Below are 19,282 nucleotides of genomic sequence, written 5' to 3' on the forward strand. Positions count from 1 at the left end.
TTGTCTTATGCCCAATTTCTGCCTTCAAAGAAAGAAGAAGTAAAAACTAAAAGGCAGAAATGAAATCCACAGGCAGACAGCCCAGCACCCCACCCTGGGCCTGGTAGTTAAAGATCGACCCCTGACCTAATCAGTTATGTTATCTATAGATTCCAGATATTGTATGGAAAAGCATTGTAAAAATTCCCATCATGTTCTGTTTCGTTCTGATTACTGGCGCATGCAGCTGTAATCACGTACCCACTGCTTGCTCAATCGATCACAACCCTCTCACGTGGACCCCCCTTAGAGTTGTGAGCCATTAAAAGGGACAGGAATTGCTCACTTGGGGAGCTCAGTTTTTGAAACAGGAGTCTTGCTGATGCTCCCAGCCAAATAAACCCCTTCCTTCTTTAACTTGGTGTCCGAGGGATTTTTGTTTGTGGCTCTTCCTGCTATAATTCTACATTATGGTGAGTTGTGTAATTATTACGTTGTACAATTACAATGTGATAATAATAGAAGTAGAGTGCACATAAATGTAATGTGGTTGAATCATCCCAAAACCATCCCCGCCACCACTGGCCCATGGAAAAATTCTTCCACAAAGCCAGTCCCTGGTGCAAATAAGGTTGGGGACCACTGCCTTAGGGGACATTTGGTAATGTCCAGAGACTCTTTGGGTTGTTACAACTGGGTGGGGGGAGAGGTGCCTGTGGCAACCAGTGAGTGGAGACGGGGGATGCTGCCAGACCCCTAGAGTGCATGGGACAGCCCCCACCACAAAGAAGAATCCCACATGGGATGCCAGCAGTGCTGCTGTTGAGGAAATGCTGGTATTGACGGTCAAACATTGAATCATCTGTGTTGGTTTTCTTATTCAAGGGCCCATGGGGAAGTAAAAGGGAAGGTGTGTGGGAAAACGGGGTGTTTGGGGTAAACAGCAAAGCACCCATATTGGCTGCCTCCAAAGAAGGATTTGGGCTGGGTGTGGTGGCTCATGCCTCGAATCCCAGCACTTTGGGAGACCTAGGCAGGTGGATCACCTGAGGTTTGGAGTTTGAGACCAGCCTGGCCGACATGGTGAAACCCCATCTCTGCCAAAAATACAAAATTAGCCGGTCATGGTGGCGCATACCTGTATTTCCAGCTACTCGGAGGCTGAGGCAGGAGAATCACTTGAATCCGGTAGGCGGAAGTTATAGTAACCGGAGATTACACCATTGCACTCCAGTCTGGGCAACAAGAGCAAAACTCCATCTCCAAAAAAAAAAAAAAAAAAAACCAAGAAGAATTTGTCCCTTTTCCTTCAGACAGCAGACAGCGAACATTCACTGAGTGTTGAGTCCATGCCTGGCACTCTTTCAGGTGCTGAGAATAGTGGCCACCCCTGCTCTCCTGGGGTGTCTGATCCAGAGCGGGAGACAGACTCAGACAGAGCAAGAAAGTAATAAGTAAAAATAGCCCCAAATATCCATTGATGGTGATGAATAAATTGATGAACAACTTGTGGGAGAACCATACTGTGAAGATGATTCAGCAATAACAAGGAACAAAAGGAACAAAGTCCTGATCCACACTCCACCGTGGACGAACCTCAAAAACGTGATGCTTATGAAGGAAGCCGGTCGTGAAAGGCCACATGCTGTAGGATTCCATGTGTATGAAGTGTCCGGAACAGGCACATCCACAAAGACAGAAGTAGATTGGGGGTGTTCAAGGGCTGAGTTCGGGGAAGATGGAGAGAGGCTGCTAATGAGAACACGGTTTCTTTTTGGGGTGATGAAAATGTCCTAAAATGATTATGGTGATTTTCACATAACTCTGTGAATATGCTGAGTGCCACTGAATTGCACACTTCAATAGGCGAATTGTGTGGTATGTGACTTATATCTCAATGAAGCTGGGAAATAAAAAAATAGACAGAAGGCAGTGGCTCATGCCTGTAATCCTGGGGCACTTTGTAATCCTGAGGCCAAAGAGGGAGGATTGCTTGGGTCCAGCAGTTCAAGACCAGCCTAGGCAATATTGTGAGACCCCCATCTCTAAAATAAAAATAAAAATATATTTTTAAAAATGGCAAGTGGTGAGATGATTGATGAATAAAATAAGCAAAAGACTGAGATGGAGCAACCCAGAGCCACCATAGTTGGCTGGGACACCTCCAGGAGGCGACGTCTGAGGCGGCGCTTGTGAGCTGGGATGGGAGAGGATGGAGACAGAGCTCCAGGTGGAGGAGACTGCATGGTGTGTGCAGGGAGCCGCAGGTGCTCTCAGCGAGAGCTCGGCATCTTCTCAGGAGGGAGAGAGAGAGACTGAGCCGTGGAATGTGAGCCACCAAGATACTAGAGTGGTGTCCGAGTGGTCATGTAGACAGAACCCATTGACCTCTGTGATGTGGCCACTATGCTAGAAACCCTCAGAACTATTTCCTCACTGTTGCTCAACACCTGGACGGATAGCCCAGCTTCCCTGCATAGGGCAGATTTATTTATTCATTTATTTTTTGAGACAGAGTCTCACTGTGTCGCCCAGGCTGGAGTGCAGTGGCGTGATCTTGACTCGCTGCAACCTCCGCCTCCCTGGTTCAAGTTATTCTCCTGCCTCAGCCTCCTGAGTAGCTGGGACTAGAGGCACACACCACCATGCTCGGCTAATTTTTTTTGTATTTTTAGTAGAGACGGGGTTTCTCCATGTTGGGCAGGCTGGTCTCGAACTCCTGACCTCAGGTGATCCGCCCGTCTTGGCCTCCCAAAGTGCTGGGATTACAGGTGTGAGCCACTGCATCTGGCCAGGGCAGATCTATTTGCAAAGTGCTTTTTCATTATTCCTCTCATGAGAGTCCTCCAAATCCCCAGGGGGAAAGACGGGCAGGGGATGGGGTTCTAAGGGGCTCCTAGTAGTTCAACCCAGAGAAGTCAATGACCCCCTGGGGTCACACAGCCAGGCACTGTCTGGCCAGCCTCCTGGGTCAGCCCAGGCCTCCCTGAACTGGTCTTCCTAGCCAGCAAGTCTGTGATGAAGCCTCTTTGAGAGTACTGCCTCTGAGGCCTGCCGCCTCCCAAGGGGACCTGCGTGCCAGAGCAGCTCCCAGAGAGGCAGGGCAGTGACGATCCTACCACTCCCAGCAGTGCCTTCTGCAGAACTTCTTTTATTCTCTTCCTGAGCCATAGAGATTTCGGTACCAAGGGGCTGCCCAGAGCCAGCGACGGTGGGAGGTGCAGAGAAATGTCCTGCAAATATCCTGCCCATCTGCTACATGTTGGAGGACCGTAGCCCGTTCCCCTGTAGACTTCCCGTCCTGCAGGGCGGCTTTGCTCTGCCCTCCTCAGGGGCCTCCCCTGCTGCTCACTCACCACCATATTGGAGTTTTCTTTTTTTTTCCTTTGAGACAGTGCCTTACCATGTTGCCCAGGCTGGAGTGCAGTGACGTGATCTCGGCTCACTGTAAGCTCTGCCTCCCGGGTTCACACCATTCTCCTGCCTCAGCCTCCCAAGTAGCTGGGACTACAGGTTCCCGCCACCAAGCCCAGCTAATTTTTTGTATTTTTAGTAGAGATGGGGTTTCACCTTTTTAACCAGGATGGTCTTGATCTCCTGACCTCATGATCCGCCCGCCTCGGCCTCCCAAAGTGCTGGGATTACAGGCTTGAGCTACCGCGCCCGGCCTCACTCACCCACCTAATTTTTGTAATTTTAGTAGAGACGGTGATTTACCATGTTGGCCAGGCTAGTGGTTTTTTTTTTTTTTTTTTGAGATGGAGTCTCACTCTGTCACCCAGGCTGGAGTGCAGTGGCGTGATCTCGGCTCACTGCGACCTCTGCCTCCCGGGTTCAAGTGATTCTCCTGCCTTAGCCTCCCGAGCAACTGGGACTACAGGCACGTGCCACCATGCCCAGCTAAATTTTTTGTATTTTTAGTAGAGATGGGGTTTCACCTTTTTAACCAGGATGGTCTTGATCTCCTGACCTCATGATTCGCCTGCCTCAGCTTCCCAAAGTGCTAGGATTACAGGCGTGAGTGCTGGGATTATAGGCGTGAGCCATAGTGCCTGGCCAGCCAGGATGGTCTTGATCTCCTGACCTCATGATCCGCCCACCTCAGCCTCCCAAAGTGCTGGGATTACAGTCATGAGCCACTGTACCCAGCCCATATTGGTGTGTTCCGAGCACAGCTTCACCCCACCCCAATCACAAGGGAACAACCAGGCTTTGCAGGATGCTGCTGTCACAGGCCAAACCAAGGCAGTGACCCCATGTGTCCTGGGGGACAACTGGGTCCTGGCTGGGAGCCGTGGGAGCCACCAGCATCACACCACGCCCTCAGAAGTTCACAGAGCCTTCTTAAGTTGACGTCACACTAAAAGTTGGCAGAGCCAGGATTTGAACCCAGGCCAGTGGAACTCCAGAGTTTGAATTTCCTCCCTCCAAATATCAGGGCCTCCCACCTCTTGGGGAGTCCCCTGGCCTCATGGTGGGTCTGGGAGAACTGGGGCACCCTGGAAGGGGCCTGAACACCAGGGCTGCTGTGAGCTGAGTGCCTCAGGGGGTTGTGAGAGGTGGGGGTGGAGACTGGACCCTGTCCAGCTCAGAGGCAGTGGCCCCCTGGCCCAGGCTGAGCCAGCTCTGTTTCACAGTGGGCAGCCCTCGTTTATGAGAGCTGTGTGGTAACAAGTATCTGTAAGTCACATCACAGGGTGACAGCCCCACTGTCAGGGAGCTCAGTATGCCAGGGATGTCCCCAAGCCTTCCTTTTGGGTTGAGGGATGATATGGCTTGGCTCTATGTCCCCACCCAAATCTCATGTTGAATTGTAATCCCCAGGTTTGGGGATGGGACCTGGTGAGAGGTGTTTGAATCATGGGGATAGATTTCCCCTTTGCTGTTCTCATGATAATGTGTGAGTTTTCACGAGACTGGTTGTTTAAAAGTGTGTAGCCTTGGCCAGGCACGGTGGCTGACACCTGTAATCTCAGCACTTTGGGAGGCCGAGGTAAGCGGATCACAAGATCAGGAGTTTGAGACCAGCCTGGCCAATATAGTGAAACCCCCTCTGTATGAAAAATGCAAACATTAGCCAGGAGTCGTGACATGCCTGTAGTCCCAGCTACTTGGGAGGCTGAGGCAGGAGGATTGCTTGAACCTGAGAGGCAGAGGTTGCAGTGAGAGCCAAGATTGTACCATTGCACTCAAGCCTGGGTGACAGAGTGAGACTCTGTCTCAAAAAAAAAAAAGTACCCCTTCCCTCTTTACTCTCTCTTCTGCTGCCATGTGTATATGTACTTGCTTCCCTTTCACCCTTCCACCTTGATTGTACATTTCCTGAGGCCTCCCCCACCATGCCTCTTGTATAGCCTGTGGAACTGTGAGTCAATTAAATCTCTTTTCTTTATAAATTATCTAGTCTCAGGTAGTTCTTTACAGCAGTGTGAGAATGGCACTAAAATTGATACCAGACAAGTGGGCCATTGTTATACAGATACCTGAAAATGTGGAGGCGACTTTGGAACTGAGTAACAAGCAGAGGTTGGAATAGTTTGGAGGGCTCAGAAGAAGACAGGAAGATGAGGGAAAGTTTGGAACTTCCTAGATATTTGTTGAATGATTGTGACCAAAATGCTGGTAGTGATATGGACAGTAAAGTCTAACCTGAGGTGGTCTCAGATGAAGAGCAGGAACTTACTGGGAATTGGAAAGGTCACTCTTGTTGTGCTTTAGCAAAGAGACTGGCAGCATTGTGTCCCTGCTCTAGGGATCTGTGGAACTTTGAGCTTGAGTGAGATAATTTAAGGTATCTAGCAGAAGTTTCCAAGCAGCAAAGCATTCAAGATGTGACCTAGCTGCTTCTAACTGCATATGCTCATATGTGTTCACAAAGAGATGATCTGAAATTGCAACTTGTATTTAAGAGGGAAGCAGAACATAAAAGTTAGGAAAATTTGCAGCCTGATCATGTGGTAGAAAAGAAAAACCCATTTTTTTGGTATGTGTGCAGGGGGTAGATTCAAGGCTGTAGAAATTTGCTTAAGTAAAGAGGAACTGAATGTTAATAGTCAAGATAATGGGGAAAATGCCTCCAGGGCATGTTGGAGACCTTTGCACAGCTCTTCCATCATAGGCCTGGAGGCCTAGGAGAGAAAAATGGTTTTATGGGCCAACCCCAGAGCCCTGGTACCTTGGGACATGATGCCCTGCATCCAGCTGCTCCAGCTCCAGCTGTGGCTAAAAGGGGCCAACGTACAGCTTGGGCCATTGCTTCAGTGGGTGCAAACCCCAAGCCTTGGCAGCTTTCACATGGTATTGGCCTTATGGGTGTGCAGAGGGCAAGAGTTGAGGCTTGGGAGCCTCCACTTAGATTTCAGAGGATGTATGGAGCACCTAGATGTCCAGAGAGAAGTCTGCTGGAGGGGTGAAACCCTCATGGAGAACCTCTACTATAGTAGTGCAGAGGGGAAATGTGGGGTTGTATCCCCCACACAAAGTCCCCACTAGGGCACTGCCTAGTGGAGCTGTGAGAAGAAGGCCACTGTCCTCTTGACCCCAAAATGTTAGATCCACCAACAGCTTTCACTGTGTGCCTGGAAAAGCCATAGGCACTCAACACCAGCCTGTGAAAGCAGCTGTTGGGCCTGTACTCTGCAGAGCCACCAGGGGTGGAGCTGCCCAAGGCCTAGCCTTGGGAGCCTGCTCCTTGTGTCATTGTGGCCTGGATGTGATACATGGAGTCAAAGGAGATTATTTTGGACCTTTAAGATTTAATGACTGCCCAACTGGGTTTTGGACTTGCATGGGGTCTGTAGCCCCTTGATTTTGGCCCATTTATCCCCTTTGGAATGGGAGAATTTACCTGATGCCTGTACCTCCATTGTATCATGGAAGTAACTAACTTGTTTTTGATTTACAGGCTCATAGGCAGAAGGGACTTGCCTTGTGTCAGATGAGACTTTGGATTTGGACTTTTGAGTTAATGCGAGAATGAGTTAAGACTTTGGGGGACTGTTGGAAAGGCATAATTGGTTTTGAAATATGAGAAAGACATAAGATTTGGGAGGGGCCAGGGATGGAATTATATGTTTTGGCTCCGTGTCCCCACCCAAATCTCATGTTGAATTGTAATCCCCTATGTTGGGGGAGGGACCTGGTGGGAGGTGATTGAATCACGAGGGTGGATTTCTCCGTCCCTATTCTTGTGATAGTGGGTAAGTTCTCATGAGCTCTGGTTGTTTAAAAGCATACGGCACTCTCCCCTTCTGTCTCTCTCCTGCTGGCCATGTGAAGATGTGATTACTTCACCTTTGCCTCTGCCATGATTCCCGAAGGTAAGGTTCCTGAGGCCTCCCCAGCCATGCTTCCTGTACAGTCTGTGGAACCGTGAGCCAATTAAACCTCTTCTTTTTATAAATTACCCAGTCTTGGCTAGTTCTTTATAGCAGTGTGAGCATGAACTAATACAAGGGACATTTGTCACCTCCTGGCTTTTCCTTAAGTGAGGGGTGCCCATATATAGAAGCCCTCTTCATAGGCATAGACCTCTGGGTTCTTATCACAGACTTGCTTCCCCTGAAAGGCCTCTCCTGAATATCAAAGAAGACCCCTCAGGGTCAGAAGTCTCAGATGTGCTATGGTGGGTGGGGGTTGCTTCTCACCATAGATGACCCCCTTGTCCACAACCCACAACCATCTTCTTCCCTCTGTGCTGATCAGGACTGGGGCAGTGGGGTTCCTGTATTTGTGACATGGCTCCTTTTTCGATCCCCACTGACCTGGGACCTCCCTAGGGGCAAGGGCTATCTGTCTCGTCAGGCAGGGCCCTCCGTGTGATGAGCCCAGGAGCTTTCTGTCACCCCGATCCCTCCCGGACATCAGTTTGGCTCAACAAGAAGAAAGTCCATTTGTCAAAGCATTCTGTCCCCTGTGAGCAGGGAAGTGGCCACAGATTCAATTCCTGACCATTCACCAGGCCAGATAGCCCAGGCCCCTGGAATGGTGCCAGCATGGGGCCTGGATCTGGTGCCTCCCTGGGCTGGATCCCTACCTCCAATCTGGTTTTTCTTGGGGATGGGAAGGAACCCTAAGCATGGCAACGAGGTTATTTCCCAGGACCCAAGTCCTCTTCCCAGGGTTGGCCTGCCCCATCCTGCCCCTTGGGGGTTTGGTACTTGTCACTCTTCTTTGCATGGCCAAGCTAAGGACAGAATTAGCTCTGCACTCTCACTCTCGAGGCTCTCTGAGTGCCAAACCATCTGGGAGAGGGACCAGAATGGGGCCTCCTGGGATTCTGCCCAATGCTTTTTCTTTTGGTTCCTCTGGGAAAAGATCCAGAAAAAGACTGAAAGCTCCTGGCTGAGAGGGAGGGGGTGGGGTGGGACCAGGCCCTGCCCTGCTGTCAGAAGTCCCTGGGGCTCTGGGAAGCCAGGGTCCCACTCTGCTAACACAGTAATTGGTTCTCAGTGCAACTGGGGAGGGCTGGCGGGGCTTGCAACTGCCAGAGTCCAATCAGACTTCAGGAATCCTTGCTGCACTCCTGGCCTGCAAGCTAAGTGCAATTTCATGGAAACTTCAGGAGTCAAATCCTCTCCAAAAGGCTGGGCTGGGGCCACACCATGAGGGTCTGCAGCTCAAGGATGGTCAGAAAAATCAGGACTAAGACAAGACCCCTACTTCATCCTCCTCGTTTATCCCTGCCCACTGAGACGTGCGTATCCCCAATCTGTTTCCTGGGAGAGCCAGTGAGAGGCATCTGCCCTGTGGGCTCACTTGTGTCTAGACACATTACAGGTGGGGTGATAGGTGGGTGTGGACATTCCAGGAGGACCTCTTTAGCAACCCCCCCATACTTTGGTAACATGTCCTCAAGGACCAAAAAGAAGATAGGTCCTGGCTTGGGGTCTCGTCATTTGCCGTCGCCTGGTACTGTAGTCAGCAAGGGGACTAGGGGGTCAGGCAGAGCTGGTTCTAGATCCCTTGAGGCCAGGAGTTCCAGGTTGCAGTGAGCTATGATTGTGCCACTGTACTCTAGTCTGGACAACAGAGAAACACCCTGTCTCTCTCTAAAAAAAAAAAAAAAAAAAAAATCTGGCTCCAGTGCTCACGAGCCTACTAACCTGAGCAAGGGTTTCCCCTGCTGAGTGTCTTCTCACTTATGGAATAGGCTTCGTAATACCACTTTTCAAAAGGTTAGTGTGGGCCGGGTGCAGTGGCTCATACCTGTACTCCCAGCTTTCCTTTGGGAAGCCAAGGCAGAAGGATTGCTTGAGCCAGGAATTCCAGACTAGCCTGGGCAACATAGTGAGACCCTATCTTTGCAAAAAGTGAATAAGTGAGCCAGGCGTGGTGGCGCATGCTTGTAGTCTCAGCTACTAAGGAGGCTGAGATGGGAGAACTGCTTGAGCCTGGGAGGTGGAGGCTGCAGTGGCCATGATCGCGCCACTAAACTCCAGCCTGGGCAACAGAGTGAGATCCTAAACAAGTGTAGTGTGAGGTAAACACTGACAGTTGCCTCGTTAGGGCTCTCCTTAGCACCTTCTGTGCCCTCCCAAAAGTCACTATGACCTTGGGCTTGCAGTTGGAAGCCATCCATCAGCTTCCCTCTGTCCTCAACCTATATTTTAATTTTTGCTCATGATGTCTTTTTCTCTGGCGTGGCAGCCTGGTTCAGAACCAGGGACTGCGCCTCCACGCAGGATTGTATTTCCTGCTATGTTAATAGCAGGCTCCACCACGTGACCTGCTCCGGCCAATGAAAGGAGAGCACAAGTGACAGTGTTGTTTCCAGCCAGAAAACTCAAGAGCCAGTGCACAGTTCACCAGGTATGTCTACCCTGTGCCACAAGACATCCTCCCTGAGGCCCCCTGGTCAGCTTGAGTTTCAGAGTGAAGATGACACGGAGCACACCTGTAGCTATTCTTGAAGGACAAGTAGCAATAATAAGGCAGAAACCTTCATTGTTGGAAGCCACTGAAACTGGGACGTCACATTCTGGCTGCTCCACATCAAGGCTGTTGGAAGTCTCCAGAGCAGTCTTGGAGTTGTGTTTTTTTGGTCTTCAGCTGCTGCCAAGTGGCATGGATAATGAACAGTTAAAACGTGATGCCTGGGGACTAGCCTCCATTCTAGGTACTCAATCAAGAGTGGCTACAGGCCAGGCGTGGTAGCTCACACCAGTAATTCCAGCACTTTGGGAGGCTGAGGGAGGAGGATTGCTTGAGCCTAGGAGTTCAAGACCAGCCTGGACAACAGAGCAAGACCCCTGTCTCTACGAAAAAGAAAAAGAAAACAGTTGGGCGTGGTGGCGTGCACCTGCAGTCCCAGCTACTCTGGAGGCTGAGATAGAGGATTGTTGGAGCCCGGGAGGTTGAGGCTGCAGTGAGCCATGATCGTGCCACTCCTCTCCACACTCCAGCCTGGGAGACAGAGCAAAATCCCATGTCGAAAAAAAGAAAAAAGAAAAAAAGCATGGCTATAATTATGACTTGGCATTTCTGCCCATAGACCAGATTGATGATCACCTGAGCTGTGTCTAATATTCTCTAAGTTGGGAGGGTTCAGCCTGAGGTTTACATGTGGGTTAAGACTTTATGTGACTCTTGGGAAAGCTCCTGGGTTGAGTCAGAGGGCTGTGACCTCCTTCACCTCCCGGGGACCTCGCCTGTTCCCCTCCTGCCACCCTGGCATCCACCTGCAAGAGCTGTATGAATAGAGGCTAGTTGATATGAAACGACATGGCCCACTCTCTTCCCCACTGTCCAAGGTGAGGTTTACTAAGCTTGTGGCAGCAAGAAGCGTGCACTCCGGGGGAAGCAGGGGGCATCTCTACTAGGTCATTTTGGCCGTGACTTTGCCTCCATTGATGGAACCTGTGCCAGTCTCTTCTGCCACTCCAGACCTCCCCCTGCCCCTGTGATCAAATGGGACTCGGTCTGTAGCACCCCTCAGCACTGCCCTGATGGTGAGGAGTTGTCACTGCGTTTCCGGTGACCTATGATCCTTTCCTAACCAGATTATTGGCTTCTTGTACTGGTGGTCTTCTCAGCAACATTCCCCTATCTGCACCACACACACTCTAGGTATACAGTGGGTGCTCCATAAAGACCGGTTTTGCTCTCCTGAGTTGATGGCCTGGGGGCTGGTGGTGCCATGGCAGGACAGAGGGCATCTCTAGCTGTGGCCAGCTCTCTGCAGACTGGTTCATATAGGTCACACCAGGGAGAAAAAGTGGCCTCAATCCATGGCTGCTGGGAGGGGCCTGGCGGAGCAGGTAAGGAACTGGGCACCTCTCTCTGCCCGTAGGCCTGGGCTACACTCTCTCTCCTGATTTTGGCCACCTTCTCTCCACCCTTGGCAGCTGGGGACCTTGAACAGACCAATTATCTCTCAAAGGATGGAGTTCTGTGGTTGGGACTGGCTCCCTCCCAACTGCCCACCAAAGATTTGAACAAAGGAACTCACGAAAGCCATCTCTCTTTATTTTTCATTCTTGCCATTCAACCAGTTTGCGCAAGCTGAGGATGAGTGGGTTTTGGAACGGGAGGCAGAGCATCTGGGGACAGACCCTCCTGGAAATGGTCTACGCACACTGCTGAGGCTGGTGAGACTTGAGAAGCAATTGAACAATAAACTCTACAGAACTGGAAATGTACAAAAGTGTCAAGGTGGCTGCTGGCTGGTTTCCTGCCTCCCCATGGGGGTCAGTTACACCCATCAGTCCTGTGCAAAGGTCCTGGGACTGGCCCAGGGGCAGCCAGATTCTTCGCTCGGGACAGGAGCTGTCCTGCTCACCCAGCAGAAGCGTGTCAATGGACAGGCGCTCGGGTGTGTACCCAGGTGCTGCGGCCCCCAAACTCCGTGACTCCTCAAGCGTGTCTTCATCCTGTCTCTAAGTCCGCCCTTTGAAAGTGTTCATACAGGTGTAGGTTCCTGAGAATTTGTGGATCTCCTCAAGTGCAGCCTGTGGGAGTATGCTGGAGTGGGAGGAAGGAAAGAAAATAGCGATGGTCAGCGATGGTCAGTGGGGCAGGATCCAGGGGCTCGGTCGCTGGTGGCCATGTGAGATAGGGCAGCAGAGGCTGGTTCCTAAAAGTACTCCCCACCCCTCCAAGCCACACACCAGTTTCTCCCCAAACCCCCACCCTCCCCAGGGGAAGAGCTTTCAAGTAAGCGGATAAGCAGCTGTTAAAAAGGCAGTGGGAGGCTGGGCACGGTGGCTCATGCCTGTAATCCAAGCACTTTGGGAGGCCGAGGTGGGCAGATCGCTTGAGCCCAGGAATTCAAGACCAGCCTGGGCAACATGGTGAAATCCTGTCTCTACAAAAATACACAAAAATTAGCTGGCTATGGTGGCATGTGCCTATAGCCCTAGCTACTGGGGAGGCTGAGGTGGGAGGATGGCTTGAACCCAAGAGGTGGAGGTTGAAGTGAACTGAGATTGTACTGCTGCATTCCAGCCTGGGTGGCAGAGCCAGACCCAGTCTCAAAAACTCTTTTCAGGCCGGGCGTGGTAGCTCACGCCTGTAATCCCAGTATTTTGGGAGGCCAAGGTGGGTGAATCACCTCAGGAGTTCGAGAACAGCCTGGCCAACATGGCAAAACCCCATCTCTACTAAAAATACAAAAAGCCGGGCATGGTGGCAGGCACCTGTAATCCCAGCTACTCGGGAGACTGAGGCAGGAGAATTGCTTGACATGGGAGGCGGAGGTTGCAGTGAGCCGAGATCGTGCCATTGCACTCCAGCCTGGGCGACAAGAGTAAAACTCTGTCACACACACACACACACACGCACACACACACACACAAATTCTTTTTAAAATAATGTTTTAAAAAGGCAGAGAGTGGGTGGTAAGAGCAATTTTTTTTTAATTTAAACTTTTTATCTTTTTCCTAGATTCTGAAACAGAGTTCATTTTTTATTTTTCATTTTTGGGGGTACATAGTAGGTATAAATATTTATGGGGTACATGAAATGCTTTGACACAGACACGCAAATGTATATAATTACATCAACGTAAATGGGGTATCCATCACCTCAAGCATTTATCTGTTGTGTTACAAACAATCCGACTATACTTTTAGTTATTTTTATGTTTGTTTGTTTATTTATTTATTTATTTATTTTTGAGACAGTCTCACTCTCTCGCCCAGGCTGGAGTGCAGTGGCACGATCTGGGCTCACTGCAACCTCTGCCTCCCGGGTTCAAGTGATTTTCCTGCCTCAGCCTCCTGAGTAGCTGGAATTACAGGCATGCGCCACCATGCCCGCCTAATTTCTGTATTTTTAGTAGAGACAGGGTTTTGTCATGTTGGCCAGGCTGGTTTTGAACTCCTGACCTCAGGTGATTCGCCCACCTCGGCCTCCCAAAGTGCTGGGATTTTAGGCGTGAGCCACTGCGCCTAGCCCTCTTAGTTATTTTTAAATGTACAAGTAAATTACTATTAACTATAGTCACCCTGTTGTGCTATCAAAGACTTGTTCTTATTTGGTCTATTTTTTGTACCCATTAAAAACAAATGGTGGTTAGATGCCACTAAGTAGGTGACAATAGCTTAACCTGTGTGTGTTCCTTGTCAAGGGGAGTGCTGACCTTCTCTCCCTTCATACACACACACTTTCAAAACCAAGCTCTTAGCATCCTGGTGCCCACAGGCAGCTCAGAGATTCACCAATCCCAACTGCCCTCGATTCCACAAAGATGATCGTGTGGATCTGAGGAATCAGGTTCGATTTGGGTGTCACATCCTCCGGGGAAGTGTCCTGGGCTCACCCTCAGGCTTCTCCTCGTGCAACCGGGAGCCCCGGCGCATCCCCAGCAAGCCCTGGTGTAGTCCTTGCCCGTTTACTTGTCAAGCCTGTGGGGGCCTTCATGGCGGGCATTTTATCTCTGATCCCCCTTGCATGGGCCCGGCACAGAGAGGGCCCTCAGGCTGTCTGGTGACTCAAACCGAAGGGTCCTGGCCCACTCTAAGTACAAGATGAAAAGGGTTCACTTCTAGCTGGAGCAATCTGGAAGGCTTCCTGGGGGTGGTGGCATTAGAGTTGAGCCTTGCTTTCTCCTGGGGAAGGTGAGGAGGGATGCAGTTCAGAGAATGGGGAGGCGGGTGGCTCCCCCTTCCTGTTGAAAAGTAGTTGTGGGGAAGGTTGGAAAATAAGGCTGAGGGCTTACTGTGGAGAGGGCTGAGGTTTTCCAGACCAACTTTTCTCTAGAAAGCTTTGGAAGTCTTCTAAGAAGCTCCCCTGAGGTGTAGGGTGGCAGCCTGGCCTCAGTTGAGGACCTGAGCCCCTGATCAACTAGGGGCTCCTAGAGACGGCCGAGGAGCATCTCAGACCCAAGGTCAGGATGGACTGAGGGAGGCCGACGCGTGGACTGGATGCCCCTGGGTGCCCCCTTCCCTGTGCCTCTGAAAGAGCTTTGAGTTTGGGGAAGAGAGGGCTGATCGGGCTTGCCCCTCGGTTTCGAGGTTTCTGTGTCCTGAGTGTGTTGGAGCAGCCTCTCAGCTGGGACTCGCCATGTCCGGGCAGCCAGGGCAGAAGTTGGCTTTCCTGAGAGTGCATGTCGCATGAGAGCAGGGGCCAGCCTGGCACTTGGGGGCTTCCCTTCCTGAAAAGGCCTTTCAGGTCAGAGGGGTTCAGTCATGTGGGGGCCAGAGCCCCAGGGGAGCCAAGAGCTCATGGTCACCTGTGGCTCCAGGGACAAGGATCTCCTGCTGTACTAAGAGGCCCAAGAAAACTGAGTGTGGGACTGGGATGGGAAGGGTTTGCTGTACAAAGTCTGGAAAGTTCTAGGGGAATAGGACTAGGCTGCCAGGCAAATTCTGGAGGAGTCTCTCCTTTAGAAAGCCTACCTCCCCAAAGTGCTCTGCCCTGCTACATCCCACCTGACTGGCACTAAGACGCTTCTGTGAATTCTGAGCCCTTGGCATCAAGATCCCTGTGTTCCCTCTAGCAGTAAACTTCCTGAGGGCAGGGGCTATGTCCAATAGGCTCTAGAACAGTGATTCTCAAAGTGAGGTCCAGGAACACTTGGGGGTACCCGAGATCTCTTCAGGGGTCTGTGAGGTCAAATTGCTTTTTTTTTTGAGACGGAGTTTCATTCTTATTGCCCAGGCTGGAGTACAGTGGCGCAATCTCGGCTCACTGCAACCTCTGCCTCCTGGGTTCGAGCGATTTTCCTGCCTCAGCCTCCCAAGTAGCTGAGATTACAGGCACACACCACCACCCCCAGCTAATTTTTTTGTATTTTTAGTACAGACAGGGTTTCTTCATGTTGGTCAGGCTGGTCTCGAACTCCCAACCTCAGGTGATCTGCCTGCCTCGGCCTCCCAAAATGCTGGGATTACAGGCGTGAGCCACCATGCCTGGCCAAATTGTTTCTGTAATAATACTAAGATGTTATTTGTCTTTTCACTTTAATTCTCTTAGTGAATGGTAGAATTTTCCAGAGGCTATGTGACACAAGATAGCACAACAAATTGAAATCAGATGCACATATTAGAATCCAATTGTCTTCAATTAAGCCAAACAAAGAGATTTGCAAAGATGTAAAACAATGCCACTCCTGACTACATTTATTTTGTTTTAGAATATATAACTAGTCGTCATAAAAATATATTTATATTAATTTATATTAATGGGTTCGTTATGACTATTTATAAATGAATAAATATTATAAACAAATGTATACATCTTATAACATTTTTCTGGCTTTTAGTATCATTTTTGTTTTGAGATGGAGTCTAGCTCTGTTGCCCAGGCTGGAGTGCAGTGGCACGCAGGCTGGAGTGCAGTGGTGCGATCTCAGCTCACTGCAAGCTCCGCCTCCCGGGTTCACACCATTCTCCTGCCTGAGACTTCCGAGTAGCTGGGACTACAGGTGCCCGCCACCACGCCCAGTTAATTTCTTTTTGTATTTTTAGTAGAGATGGGGTTTCACCATTTTAGCCAGTATGGTCTCTATCTCCTGACCTCATGATCCACCTGCCTTGGCCTCCCAAAGTGCTGGGATTACAGGCGTGAGCCACTGCGCCCAGCCCTGGCTTTTAATTTCTAATATAGTAAATAGTGATAGCTACAACTCACATGAACAAAAGTTCTTTGGGTTCCTCCATACTTTTTAAAACTCTGAGGGGCCCTGTGACTAACAAGTTTGAGAACTGCTGCCGCATGGCAAGTACAGCACATCAACGGCAAATGTGCCACCACTCCTCATGCTCATGCCCACAGCAGACATGACTAATCGATCACATGCGTACTGACCCAGAGCGTTCTCTCCCAGCCCCATACCTTTTTAAGATAACGAGGGCATGCATCGTCCATGGGAGGAGGAGGAGGGCCTGGTTGAGCTGCACAGCTTCCACTGTCCTCCGGGCCACTGTCTCCGGCTTCAGTGGGGGAAAGAGGTTGGGAAACCTGAACACAGGAAGAGACACAGTGGGTTTCTCCTGGAGAGGCATGTGCTTAGCTGGAAGCCTCTATGAGGCTGACATGTCTGGATCACCCTTTGGCCTTTCCTGTCTGAGAGACTCAAGGCCTGCTTGGAGTACTCCCTCTACCCCACACTCATCCAGGTGCCACATTGCCTCACTCCTCCAGGTGCACAGGGGTCTCTTCTTGAGTCAAGGACTTCTAGCCCACCCACTGGGGACTCATTCTCCCAAGCCCTCCAAGGGCTCCCAGTGCCCTAGGGCTTGGCCTCTCCACGGCCTGCACAATCCGGGCCCTGGCTGTCCTTCTCAGTCCTTTTTCCTACACTCTGCTCCTTCAGGACAGGCCCATCTCTGTTCTTGTCACATCACACTCTCGGATCAGGGCTTTTTGCCAGCTCTCTCGACGGCCTGGCTCTCTCCTCCCAGCTCCTCCTCTGGGAGACATCTCAGGCCAGTCCACCCAAAGCAACCTCTGATCTCGTCCCCTGCTAATTTCCTTGACTGCATTCACCCCACCTAGGAAGGCCTGTGCTTGTTGGGGTGTTTCCTTGTTGGTGGCCTGTCTCCCCCATCAGACTATTGAGTTCCATGAGGGTGGAGGCCTGGTCGGTCCTACTCCCCCGCAACCCCAGCACCTAGCACAGCATCCGATACATAGCAGGAGCTCAGTAAATACTTGAAGGACTGAACACGCTGACGACTTGCTGCTTCCCAAATGTGTCCTGCTCATTCTGTCTGGAGGCAGGGGCTCGGCTAGCGATGGCTCTGGCTCAGCTTGCTGGTTCACTAACTCATTCATTGATTTAAACATTTGCACGGTGCCTTCCATGGGATCTCAAAATGAATGAATGAATGATTGCATAGCAAACATCAGGGGCCTCTCATGACTATTTAGAAGCATCTGACCCTAGACCCAAACAATGATGATGTTGCCTAACTGCCAGACTCAAGCACAAATTATTCTCCCGATTTACAGATAAGGAAACTGAGGCTCTATTGAGTCAGTAGGGCGTTAAGGATTCAAACCACGCCAATGCTCTATCACCTTTGCTCACTGCTCTTCCTGCCCCTGCTGGATCTTTAGGTGCAGGGCTCACGTTGCTGGCTCTGACCCCAATCCCACAAAGAGCTTGTGATCCGCTCTGGCACCAGGAAGATTAAGGGTGATGAATCACCTGGGTTTGATGTCATTCCTGAGCAACAGGCAGTCCTTGGACTCCCAGCAGGGGCTTGGCCTCAGAGGGCACATGGATCTTACCCCCTGCCCTGTAATTCCTTTGTCAACATGATGGTGATTCTTTTTTTATTTTTTATTTTTGAGTCCAGGGTCTCACTTTGGTGCCCAGGCTGGAGTGCAGTGACGCGATCACAGCTCACTGCAGCCTCAACCTCCCTGGGCTCAAGTGATCCTCCTGTCTCAGCCACCCGAGTAGCTGGGACTACAGGTACATACACCGTGCCCAGATAATTTTTATATTTTTTTGTAGAGATGGGGTTTTGCCATGTTGCCCAGGCTGGCAACTCCTGAGCTGAAGTAATTCCCCTGCCTCAGCCTCCCAGAGCACTGGGATTACTGGTGTGAACCCAGCTACCACACTTGGCCATGATGGCGATTCTGAGGCCCACAGTCCTCTGGTTAAGAGGGGCCAGTCTCTGCAGTTCTGCAGAGATGAACGTGTTGAGGCAGCTCACTGATACTGGAGTCCTACAGGCGTCGTGGGCAGTCTGGATTCTCTGGCTTCCACCTGTGGCCTGTCCTGTCTCTTGGGAAAGGGAAGGCAGGATGGACAGACCAAAGTCCATGGGCTTGAGGGGAATCCTTCTTGGTAAGACCCCTGCCAGGGAAGCCGACAGAGGAGGCCTCAAGCACATCTGTGCACAGGATTTTCTCCTTCCTCTCCACGGTGGGTGGAATGGAGACACGGGGAACTGGCACAGCTCTTAACTCCCATGGAAGCAGTGCAAATTTGTGGAAGAAGCATGCTCAGCTAGCCAGTTCCAAGCTGTGTGGACTTGAGCAGGTAACTCTGCTTCTCTGAGCCTCAGTTCCCTCATCTGTAAAATGGGAATAAAAGCTCTCTTGCAGGGTTGCTGTGAGGGCCAAATGCAGCAGTAGTTGTAAAGTGTTTAGTGGCTCCAGATGGTTCTATGGCTGGAACATCAAAGAGGCTCAATTGGCCAGGCGCGGTGGCTCATGCATGTAATCCCAGCACTTTGGGAGGACGAGGCAGGTGGATCACTTGAGACCAGGAGTCAGAGACCAGCCTGGGCAACATGGCGAAACACTGTCTCTACTAAAAATACAAAAATTAGCCAGGCATGGAGGCAGGCGCCTGTAATCCCAGCTACTCGAGAGGCTGAGACACAAGAATTGCTTGAACCTGGGAGGCGGAGGTTGCAGTGAGCCAGGATTACACCACTGCACTCCAGTCTGGGAGACACAGCAAGACTTCATCTCAAAAAAAAAAAAAAAAAAGAAAAAGAAAAAAGAAAAGAAAAGAAAAAAAGAGGCTCAATAAATAGCAATTTATAAACAGCAACATCCACTGACATGGCCAGTCTTGCTGGGAAAATCATTCATTTTGTCCTAAACATGTCTTCACATTTAACCCATTTAACCCTGGGAAGCTGCTAAGCATGGTTGTAGGAGGAAACCAATGCTTTCATCCATTTGTTATTCTTTTAGGAAATGGGAGTTGGTTAGGTACCCATCTTCCTTGTACTACTCTTCTGGCTGAGCCCTTGGGGGCTTCCCTGCAAAACCATAGATCGCTAAGATTCACCTAGTGCTCGCTACTTGCCAGGCACGGCCAGATGATTCACACACGGGAGCTCATCTAACCCATGAAAAGGGGATACTATTATTATTATTGTTATTATTATTC

At 50.5% G+C, this 19,282-nt stretch overlaps 1 protein-coding gene across 1 annotated transcript in view; it reads right to left on the minus strand.

Moving 5' to 3' along the window:
• Positions 1-11,424: 11,424 nt before the first annotated feature.
• The window catches only part of DHRS3 (dehydrogenase/reductase (SDR family) member 3), a 52,769-nt gene continuing 44,911 nt past the window's right edge, over positions 11,425-19,282 (minus strand). Inside the window, exons 5-6 of the mRNA XM_011962548.1 lie at positions 16,255-16,380; positions 11,425-11,940 (exon numbers count right to left, since the gene is read on the minus strand). Coding sequence (XP_011817938.1) covers positions 11,856-11,940; positions 16,255-16,380 — 211 coding nt within the window. The 3' untranslated portion in view covers positions 11,425-11,855. The remainder of the gene's footprint in view (positions 11,941-16,254; positions 16,381-19,282) is intronic.

Source organism: Colobus angolensis, unplaced genomic scaffold, assembly GCF_000951035.1.
Source record: "Colobus angolensis palliatus isolate OR3802 unplaced genomic scaffold, Cang.pa_1.0 Scaffold596, whole genome shotgun sequence".
Classification (NCBI taxonomy): domain Eukaryota; kingdom Metazoa; phylum Chordata; class Mammalia; order Primates; family Cercopithecidae; genus Colobus; species Colobus angolensis.